The sequence below is a fragment of the Salarias fasciatus genome, chromosome 14 (genome assembly GCF_902148845.1).
Source record: "Salarias fasciatus chromosome 14, fSalaFa1.1, whole genome shotgun sequence".
NCBI classification, from domain to species: domain Eukaryota; kingdom Metazoa; phylum Chordata; class Actinopteri; order Blenniiformes; family Blenniidae; genus Salarias; species Salarias fasciatus.
In genome coordinates, this window is record NC_043758.1 from 18,240,630 (window position 1) to 18,251,765 (window position 11,136).

Here is an 11,136-nt window from a genome sequence, read left to right on the forward strand (position 1 = left end):
GCATCTGGCGTGATATGTTTTTGTTTTGTTTTTTTTATTTTATTTTTTCATCAAATGTCTGATTGTAGATTGAAGAAAAATGACAGATGGAAATCATAAACAGTCCAGGTGTGTCCTTGAAGAAAGTGGATGGATGCTTTGCATGCCAGCTGAGTGAATATGATCAACAATGCAAAGCGTTTTAAGGGCTGCTGGGAAGGTGCTCTTATGTAATCTTACATTCTTATTGCACACTATTCAAGTAAGCCAGAATGAGACTTAAGTATACATTAATATCATTATATTTTTAAAGAACGCTAAAGGAAACTATTCTAGTGCATTAAAATTTTGAGTTTGCAGTCTTGAGTTTGCATGTTATCCTTGTCTGTCTGTCTATTCTGACAGGCTGTGACTTGTCCATAGCGTAATCCGCATTTCCTAAATGCCACCTGATCTATAAATACAAGTAAAGACTAACGACTGTAAATATAGTCTGAGGTGACTACAGTGAAACATCCGCGCAGCATATTATCCTTCAGAGCATTTGATGTGGAACACTGTGAAATACAAACTATATTCCATCAAATTTTGAACAAGAATTTGCATTTCTTTTAGTTATTGCAGTGTTCAGTTTTGTGCTGGGAGTTCTGGTTAGGTTATGAGCTGACACGCAGTGATAATCTTTGCTCATGCCTCTTCAAACAAAGGAGGTTCAGCAGTCTTTCATGCTCACACTGAAAACCTGTCGCGTCATGTTTTAGCCATAACTCGCCACTTTTGTTGTGTCTACAGTATATCTGTGTCTAGAAGGTGATGTGAAAGGTTTGAAAGGGATAAGTCTTGTGACATAACTTATCCCCAAGAAAATCAGCAGGCGTGTCAGCATCCTGTGGAAGGAAGAGCTGATGAAAGTGTTTTGCTTTGAGGGTAAGAAAGGCCCGATGAATGCAGTTTTTAACAAGGCTCACATCCTGAATTTGCTGTTCATTCCCAGCGATATCTGTCCCAGGCAGATCCAGACACATCCAAATACCACGGCTGAACCCGAGTCGACTGTGGGCTGATGGTGCTGAAGCGCACAGGTTATTGAACTCTCCAGTGTCAGTACGCCTCTGCTTCTACCGATTAGAAAGTCGTTGCTGCAAACACTTTGCCACAGCCCTCCTTCGTCTGATTGTGTATTTTCCCAGAGATACCAACATCTGGAGGGTCTTGTTGCTGTTGGCAGTGATATTGTGATCCTGTGTAGAGCAGATAACAGAGCGAAGCTCAAGGACACAGTCAAGTTCAGCTTTTGGCTTCAGGCTGTGTTGTGAGGATGCGTCCATTAGAGATACAATATGGCTTTTTAGTTGATCACAGCTCCCGGTTTTTTTTTCTTCTTCTTCTTTTAATTAGACTGTGACTAACTGCTGTCTGAGTATCGGTGCTATCTCTTGACTGCAGCACTGTTTTGTACTAATGTAAACCTAAAGATTACACGTTAAACAAATGTTTGCGGGCATCGGTCCAAGGACAATGTTGGGGTTCTGTAAACAGTCAGAGAGCCCCAAGGCCTGCGGCTGTCTTTAAAACGCTCACTAACTTCACCACTGTCTTTCAGTATCAAGTTGTGGTGTTGATGTGTACTGTTCATTCTTTTAAAAAGAAAATCACAAGCCCAGGGAGCTGTTTTGTTTTGTTTTTTTTCCGTGGAACAAATGTGATCCTGGTTCGGCTCCTTAAAATGTAAATTGCGAATAAGTACACTGCAAAAACTGCAATTCAAAATCTTACTAGGTTCATTATTCTTGATTTCAGTCAAAATGTCTCATCCCACTTGATTTAAGATACATTTATGACAGAGAGACTTATTTCTTGATTTAAAATTCTTATATCGAGATCTCTTTTTAAGTAAAATGCATTTCCTGCAAGGGCAGATAATTTAACTAGTTTTAAGAGTAATTTTCTTTAATTTATAGTGTTGATATCTTGTATTTAGGCTACCCTTGTTTTTGTGTTTTTATTCTTTCTTTTCTTCAAAATACAAAACTTCTGTGTGAATAATGAGCATTTTTTGGGGCTGACATACAGAATATGCAAGTTCAATGCAGAACATTTACTTTGATGAGTATCTTGTATAAAACACAATCTTCAGTTTACAATTGTTGTTCCAGAAGAAGAAAAGGAATCCCAAATTTCATTTTTTTTTTTTCTGAATGATGTTCCACCAAGGCAGATAGATGAACCTGACATCACCGCAAACGGTTCGCAGGACTCTCATCTTTCATCATGCTGTAAGTTCAACATTCGCTCAAAATGTTTGGATCTCCTGCTCTCCTTTAATTAACCCAGCTGGTGTCTGGCTGCAGCGCGGCCAGCTGACCTCTCTCACCACAGACAGAAACCTCCAGGTTAGTGCCACCGCGCCCAGCGCAGACAGACCACCAGTGACTAACAGCGGATTGCTTTTCCATGCTGTTGGTGGTCCAGAGCTCACCAGTTTGCCATCTGGTGGCCTAATCTCTCTCCACTCCTTCATTTTTTTTTTTTTTTTTTTTTTTTTAATTTAATGCTTCATACTGGAGGTTCAGGGGCTTTCCCAAACCTGAACAAGTGTTCCTTTTGTCGGTTATTTTTAGATCCACTCTCACATTCTGATACTAACTGTCTGCAAGGGTTGCATTAATATGACCAAACGCTTTCCTCCTTTCAGAGTCACATTTTTGGGAAGCGAGGGGCCGCTGGGTGGTGTAGTGGTAAGCACGCTCAGTTCACAGCAAGAATATTCTGTTTGAGTCCAGTTGGGGGCCTGTCTGTGTGGAGTTTGTACTGTATGTTCTCCTTGTGCAGGCACAGGTTTTCTCTGGGTACTGCTCCCACAGGAACATGTGCTTATTGTGAAATGGTCAGCCTAAAGCTAGTATCGGTATCAGCCCCAGCATAAATGGAATACATAGGATGAAGTGGTTTTTAAAGTGGATGGATGGATTATAAACTGAACCTCTGGACAATCAGGAAAACCATTGGCATTATATTCTGAACTACAATTAAGGCCCTTAAAGGCAGCTAATGTTGTCACAACAACAAGAACTGGGTTTATTTATATTAGACAAGAAAAAAAAATAGAAACATCAAATCAATGGTGCTTCATTTTCACCCACAAGAAATACACAAGTAGTTACATGGAAAATATATATGTTAATGGCAATATACATATAAAATGGTGATGTTAAACATTTTCTTGAAACTTCTAAAATAAGCATGATAAAGAAGAGATGTAAAATTAAACACAAACATATAGGTTAAAGGCAACAGTAATTAAATATCTTCAAAACTAATCCAAGGAAGAAGTCATCCTTTTAAAACAGAGGTGTCAAACTAATATCCTGGAGCCCTGCATGTTCCAGTGTCTTCCTGCTTCAACACACCTGAATCTGATGAAAGTTTGTCGCCAAGTCCAGCAGAAAGCCTGATAACGAGCTTCATTACAATCAGCTGTGCTGAAGCAGAGAGACAAATCCTGCAGGGCGGTCTGAGTTTGGCACTGCTGTTTTAAAAGCTTTCAAAATGTGACTTCTTTGCAAAACTTTGAATCAAACTTCACAAGGAACCCAAATAATGCAAAAGGCAAAGTGACAACACATGGAGACATTAAAAACTGAGATTGTTTCATCTTTATGTGTGTGTTACAATCTTCATTACTCCCATGAGCAGCTCTGGGAGCTGATTTTCAGCTACAGGGGGACAAGAATTCCTTTTTTCTGCTTTGATCTCAAGTTTTGTCCTCAAAACATGATCTGCAACAATATGCTCAGCTAAAACAGAGAGGCAAACGTTGTTTGGTCCTTGAAATTCAGGTCAGTTCTGTTGTTATAATTCAAAACATGTAGTCACAGCGGTTTGGTGACTGTTCAGCTAAAATGATTTTTTTTTTCATGCAGTGATTTAATACAGAATCCTAATAATAATCTCATCTTTGTAATGTTATTATGGGAAGGCTGCAGTGGCTGAGTGGGTTAGCTGAGAAAAACCCATGTCATAAAATAATAAAGATTACTTTGACAGCACTGTCATGTTAGTCCTGCAATGTTTTCCTCATGATAATGGAAAGAAATGTAGCTGAACAGTGTCAGCTAATGAAACGAATACACACATTTAAATACATTTTTATTTCGTCCATACAATGATAGGCATCAAAAGTAATGTTTTACTTTACTCGTAATTCTGGATCTGGTGACTATTAGGAATATATAAAGCACATCAAACTTACTTTTCATGTAATTTATGCAAAATGTGACACTTTTTTTCCTTTAAAAAACAAAGAAAATATGAAAAAGAAAAAAATAGTGTATGTGTGGAAACAGACAAACAATTTAACTAAAGATTATTAATTTACCTATCTCAAAATAACTTCATGTATTGCTATGGTTTACACACTGCATGTGTGCAATCAATGAAATAAACATTTATATGTGCAATATTGAAATGATCAGAACTATAACTACAGCGCACAGTTTTTTCTTTCAGTGCTCAAAACACCCTTACATATCTTAAGTGTGTGCGTGTGTGTGTTTTGTCCATACACCACATTTGCACACTTGTATGCAAACAAAGTTCCACATTTTTGAAAGTCAAAATAGGTTTGTTCTGGGAGAATGTCGGATTAGCGTCAGACATTATTAGAGTACACTGGGTTAAGATTAGTGTTTGGGTCGGGATGTGTAAGACACATTTTTTGTGAGGGTTTTTGGATATGCTTTGTGTTAGCAAGTGTGTTCCTCATGCTCACATGTGTTTGTGTTTACATGTGTGTGAGAGAGATGACTGTATTGTTAACAACAGGAGCCTCACAGAGTTTGTCATGGAACATCTGTGCCTCTTGGAGATCACCCTAAATTTCGATATCACAGCGTTGGCTTGCCACAAAAGAGGTGATTATCAAGTATCTTTTATTGTGGTGTGAAATGTCTGCTTTCTGCTTGGAGGGGAGGGAAACTGGCACAAAGACACAGCATTGATAAAAACCAGAAAAGGCCTTGTGTAGCTCTTATTATAGGGTGTGGCATGAAAAAAAGCAAGTAAGGCTTTAGGATAATAAACATTAGACTCCATTTGATTCAGTAAATACCTTATATAGAGTGAGTAAATTCAACACTGAGGCATTTTACAATGGAGGCGGTGGCCATGCAACAAGGTCGCTCCATCCACTGGGAGCAAGTCGAGGTGTAATGCTCAAAGATATGACGAAATGCAGACATGCAGTGAATCAAACCTGCAACACTTCAATTGAGAAATAACCTGCTCTATCGACCAAGTCACAACTAGTTTGTTTGACAGAAGGTGTGACCAAGGACAAAAAGTCATATCTAAAACAGAAGTCGGAGTATTTTGAAAGGACAACTTGTGCTTTTTCCCAGTGTTTCGACTTGCTCCAGTAGTCATATCCGTGATGACTATTACCTGCTCAGAGTTACAGGGCCTGGAGCCAATCCACTTACGCAGTCCACAGCCGGGCTGGCTCACATTCAGATCCACTGGCAGCTCAGAGAAGCCAGTTAACACACAGCAAATAAACATCTCAAAGGAATCGTAGGGTTGCCGTTATGGACAGATGAAAGCCGTCCACTGGGTATCTTGCTGAGTTTAAGAGATCTTTAAGCAAAAACAGAGAGAAGCATGAAGTTCTGTCTCAAGTGGAATTTTTAACCGCCCCGATCACTTGAAGCATAGCTCAATAAAAAAACATCATGCTTCTGTCAGCGGTTTGTTATGGGTGGATATTTCCAGTTTTCTTGCTGCTCATCAGCCTTTCTCATTCTTCAAAGAAATCTCACATTCACAAAAAGGCATCATCATTCAGGTTTTTTTTTCAGTATAGAGGAGACTACGCCACCTAGTGGTGAACATCATTTGTTGGTACAGCTGATTTCCAACCCTGTCTCCACAAAATGACTTTCAGGGATATTGGTGACTGGTTGTAAATTTAAATTTGGAAAATCAGTTTTAGGGGGGATTATGGGTGTTAATCTAACATCATAAACAGTCATTCCCTCCATGTGCAGTCAGTATAAATAGGTCAGTACAGAGTGTACTGCTGTAGGTTGACAACGGAAATCAAAACCCCTTTTCTCTCACACACCACACACACGCACGCACGCACGCACACACACACACACACACACACACACACACACACACACACACACACACACCGTCTGCTGGAAGAAGAAGAAGTTTCCTGTATACCCCTAACCACACACTTATCAAAAAAGAAATCCAAATATGGAGTTCCTACTGAAATTCACTGCTGGGCATCATGAAAGAAGATCATGAAAACATGAGTTCAGTCAACAGCTGCAGTGGTTGTGGTTTCTGAACCACTCACCCTTTGTCTTTTTTTCTTTACTTTAATTTGATTACAGCAAATGTCACTCAAGCTTTCATGTCACTTTGGCGTCACTTCCAGTGGAATAGATGTCTCAGTGTGGCCATGCTTTGATGGCGTCAGCTTGTCTTCTGGCTCTAATCGCCGGTGAGAGACTCCCATGATGCCATCTTTAAGTACCATCTCCTTTTTAAGCAGGTATTCCAGGTCTGGAAGGAGAAAGCAATGAGATCAATCAACCAACCAATCAATAGATAAACCAACCAGTATATAAATGAATGAATGAATCAATCAATCAATCAATTACACTTGATCTGTACAGGACCTTTCATGCAAGTTGCTACAGTTTAAAATGTTCTAAAGATGGTTCACTATATGAAATAATGAATGGTGGCCTATACTAAAAAAAAAAAAAAAAATCCAATATCAACATGCATTCAAAGTCAATTTTTGACTCTAACATTGCTTGTTGGTGTGTGTGTGTGTGTGTGTGTGTGTGTGTGTGTGTGTGTGTGTGTGTGTGTGATCTCATGTTAAAAAGACATGCTGTGACTTGAAATGATCACAAAGTCAAAAGGTAAGAAATACAACTGCATTAAAAAGTATACAATTAAAAGGTTCACTTATTTTCAAGTAATGAAACTTCCATACATTTCTGAATTACACAAACAGAAATATTACAAGCTATTTGTGTTTGTTTTTTGTTCTAGTCCATAAAGTTGAATGAATACCGTAAATTAAAACATGAAAATATTTTATGAAATCAAGTGTTATTTCTATGATTCCTGCAGTTAATATTTGGAATAATTTTTCTTTTTCTTTTTTTTTTATTTATATGAACTGATCCTTGTGGATTAAAACATGATTTCGGATGCCTGTGGAAACGTCTCGTCAACAAATTGGTAGCTAAAGATGAATTCACCTTTTCAAACTGTTTATATTGTACATCAAAGACATATGTAAAGTATCTGAAATTGAGAAATTTGTATTATGGTATTTGTATAAGTATTTGAGGAACTGGTGAGGATTTACAGATTTAATTATCTCAGAGTTGAAGACTTCTGGAAAATTTGAAATATATAATCAGATAAATAAACATATTGAAGGTGTACAAAGGGTGCATCAAAACAAATTTCTAGGAGTATTAAAGGATGACATTTGCTGAAAATTTCATATAAAATATGTCTAAAACAATATATCTACTGGCATCTCAGTCCTGGCCAAAGCTAAGGACATGCTAGATCAGAAAGCTCTTTCTACTCTTTACATTTCCCTAATTTTATCTTATCTAACTTACTGTGTTTTAATGTGTGTGTGTGTGTGTGTGTGTGTGGGGGGGGGGGGGGGAGGATTATTATTCTGTTAATAAAAAAAACAAAAAAAAAAACACTAGGAATTATTGACGGGGATGCTGCCTCAGGATTTTCAGACTGGGGTGGTGGTTCCCCTTTTTAAAAAGGGGGACCGCAGGGTGTGCTCCAACGAGAGGGGGATCACACTCCTCAGCCTCCCCTGGGAAAGTCTATTCCAGGGTACTGGAAAGGAGGATCCGACCGATAGTCGAACCTCGCATCCAGGAGGAACAATTAGGTTTTCGTCCTGGTCACAGAACACTAGACCAGCTCTAAACCCTCCATAGGGTGCTCGAGGGTTCGTGGGAGTTCGCCCGACCAGTTCACATGTGTTTTGTGGACTTGGAGAAGGCGTTCGACCGCGTCCCTCGTGGTGTCTTGTGGGGAGTGCTCCGGGAATACGGAGTCCTGGCCCCCTTGCTAAAGAGCTGTCCAGTCTCTGTATGACCGGAGTAGGAGTCTGGTCCGCATTGCCGGCAGTAAGTCGGACTTGTTCCTGGTGCATGTTGGACTCCGGCAGGGCTGCCCTTTGTCACCGCTTCTGTTCATGATCTTTATGGACAGAATTTCTAGATGCAGCCAGGGTCCGGAGGGGGTCCGGTTTGGGGAGTACAGGATTTCATCTTTGCTTTTTGCAGATGATGTGGTCCTGTTGGATGATGCACTGCGGCGGTTCGCAGCTGAGTGTGAAGTGGCAGGGACGAGGATCAGCACCTCCAAATCCGAGGACATGGTCCTCGACCGGAGGAAGGTGGCTTGCCCCCTCCAGGTCGGTGGAGAGACTCCGGCTCAAGAGGAGGAGTATCTCGGGGTCTTGTTCACGAGTGGGGGACGGATAGAGGCGTAATTTACGTAGGGTTGGTGGGTTATGAAAACCCATGGGCCCTCTTGTGATGAAATCCTGTACCACCACCATACTGCCGATGATTTTTGTTTGTTTGTTTAAATCCGAGGGAGAATGAATGCAGCAGCTGCCTTCTCTCTAGCCAGAGACCCGCTACACATAGGGCCCCGAGCTGAAGGGGGCCCCGAGGGACAACTGACATCAGTCAATTTCAATGACAAATTAAAGGCGCTACACTAGACGCTGTAACGACAACGTGTCGAAAATCCCCCGCATGGGGCCCTTTCCGAGTACTGACCGGTTAGTTGCTAGTAGGGGGCCCCGACAGACGGCAGATATCAGCGACACAACTTGAAACCCCCGGATAATTTACAATGACACGTCGGGAACCTACCTAATGGGGGCCCCACTACTACCCGGCTTGCATTAACGCAGGGCTGGGTCTAGGCATAGGCGAACTAGGCGGTGTGAACGCAGCATTAGAGATAGGGTGGGGAGCTCAGTCACCATGGAGGAGCTCGGAGTAGAGCCGCTACTCCTCCACATCGAGAGGAACCAGCTGAGGTGGCTCGAGCACCTTTTAAGGATGCTTCCTGCACGCCTCCTTGGGGAGGTGTTCTGGGCATGTCCCACCGGGAGGAGACCCCGGGGAAGACCCAGGACACGCTGGAGAGAGATTAGTTTCTCGGCAGGCCGGGGAACGCCTTGGGATCCTCCCGGAAGAGCTGGAGGAAGTGTCTGGGGACAGGGAAGTCTGGGCATCTCTGCTGAGACTGCTGCCCCCGCGACCCGGCCCCGGATAAGCGGTAGAAAATGGATGGATGGATGGATGGATGGATAGGTTGACAAGGTTGACTTTCATGAACACACCAATCTACTAGTCTTACAATAAAAAAATTTAGAATTCTTTGGATCTTGTGGCATTTAAATCTATTCAAATAATACATAAAGCAAACAATAAATTATGACTGGGAAATATTAAAAAATTGTTCTGTGAAAAAGAAAACAGTTATGATGTAAGGTGAGTGATACATTTTAAAACTCAAATTCCGCACCACCCTTCTTTATGTCACCATATGTGGCTTAAAATTATGGAGATGATAATCAAACTTATGTCAATTCAAAAAGAGATCTAAAGAGTTGATTCTGGGTTTGGTGATAACAGGAGACTTGTTCATTTCTGGTGCTATTTGAGTAATAGATGTTTTAACTGTTGACTATTGGTAGATTGTTTATTTTATTTTACTTATTTATATATTTTTTGCTTTATACGTTCGAACTACTACTTCTACAACCTCATGTGCTTTTTCACAGTTCAGTTGTACAAAAAACACAGTTTTCCTTATTTAAAACATTTAAAAAATGAGTTATCATTACTTACTCTTCAGTATAGTCTTTTTGACATGTGTGTAGCCTTGGAGAGGATTTTTGCTGAGATCAATGTAGTAGTAGAACTTCAGTTCAGGTGGGTATTGACAGTGGTGCAGGTTCTGGATCATGGGAATCATCCTGTTTGACATTGGTCCCTCTGCGATTGCCTGGTGCATCATGTAGCCACACCAGTCATCCTTGACAAAGGTGGGAGTGATGAGAAGGGCACGCAAGTGACTGTCCTGCACCGCCTGGCAGAACTCAGTGGAAACGGCTCCACCGGGGCAGGTGTCCCTCTGCCACAGGAAGCACCTGAGCCTGTGTGGGGAACCCTCAAGGAAGGAGACCAAACGCGTGGCCTCTTCAATGTCACTGTGGGCATTACTGTGGCACACGAACACGTCATATTTCCATTTCCACCTCACCTCAGAGTCCAGAACAGATTGTGTGGATGGTGCTGTCCCAGTGAGGGTCAGTGGTTGCACGCAGTTGCCAGAGGTCTGTGGGCCTTTTGTTTCATTAATGTCTTTTTCATGTTGTGCCAAGAAAGACAGTTTTTTTTTATAGAATTTTTGAAACCAGCCTGAAAAAGCAAATTTCAAATGATGTTACACATTTGGATGTCAGTAAATTTTGTCCTGTCTAAGGACACACACTAAAAGACCCAAACAAAGAAACTGAGATGAAGTTTTTGAGCAATCCATAACAAGTGAACAAGAGTAGCGTGTTGACTTCCTGAACAACTTGTGAAATATAGGTGCAGTTAATAACAGATAAATAAGCCAGATGATATAAAAACTACTTACCATTCATGTTCATATCATCAACTCTTCTCCAAAATACTTCCATGTTTAATGCCCCATTATGCTGGCTGCCTGTTGTCTCGTCTGTACACACATGTACAAATGACAGCGGCAACGACTTCTGCACTTGCTGAAAAGACAAAGTTAATGGCATGCCCTTTCAAAAGAGGAAGTTTTTAGCCCTGAGAGAGACATCCGTGCTCAAAGTTTATATGCAAAGTGTCTCATTATGCCTCACTGAGCAGATTCAAACTTCTACTTTGCTTCACAACTGCCATGGACTTGTGGTCACAGTCTCTGCGCACTGTGGATGTGCTTTTAACAGCCAAAATAAGAATTCCCCTTTAACATGTCGACTGGGTATGATCTGTGCGTGTGTGTGCGTGTGTGTGTGTGTGAGAGAGAGACAGAGAGAGACAG

At 41.1% G+C, this 11,136-nt stretch overlaps 1 protein-coding gene across 1 annotated transcript; it reads right to left on the reverse strand.

Annotated features, from left to right (window-relative positions):
* Window positions 1-4,113: 4,113 nt before the first annotated feature.
* tirap (toll-interleukin 1 receptor (TIR) domain containing adaptor protein) lies at window positions 4,114-11,086 on the reverse strand. The gene is made up of 3 exons (XM_030107659.1): window positions 10,720-11,086; window positions 9,924-10,496; window positions 4,114-6,555 (listed from the first exon to the last, which is right to left on the reverse strand). Exons 1-3 carry the CDS (start codon window positions 10,868-10,870, stop codon window positions 6,407-6,409), a joined length of 873 nt encoding a protein of 290 aa, XP_029963519.1. The 5' UTR covers window positions 10,871-11,086; the 3' UTR covers window positions 4,114-6,406.
* Between the last annotated feature and the right edge of the window lie 50 nt (window positions 11,087-11,136).

Coding starts and splice junctions, on each gene's coding strand:
- tirap (XM_030107659.1), bottom strand. CDS start 10,870: ATGCCATTAACTTTGTCTTTTCAGCAAGTGCAGAAGTCGTTGCCGCTG. Junction 10,497..10,719: donor TGATGATATGAACATGAATG/GTAAGTAGTTTT, acceptor TTGCTTTTTCAG/GCTGGTTTCAAAAATTCTAT. Junction 6,556..9,923: donor CAAAAAGACTATACTGAAGA/GTAAGTAATGAT, acceptor TTCTCCTTCCAG/ACCTGGAATACCTGCTTAAA.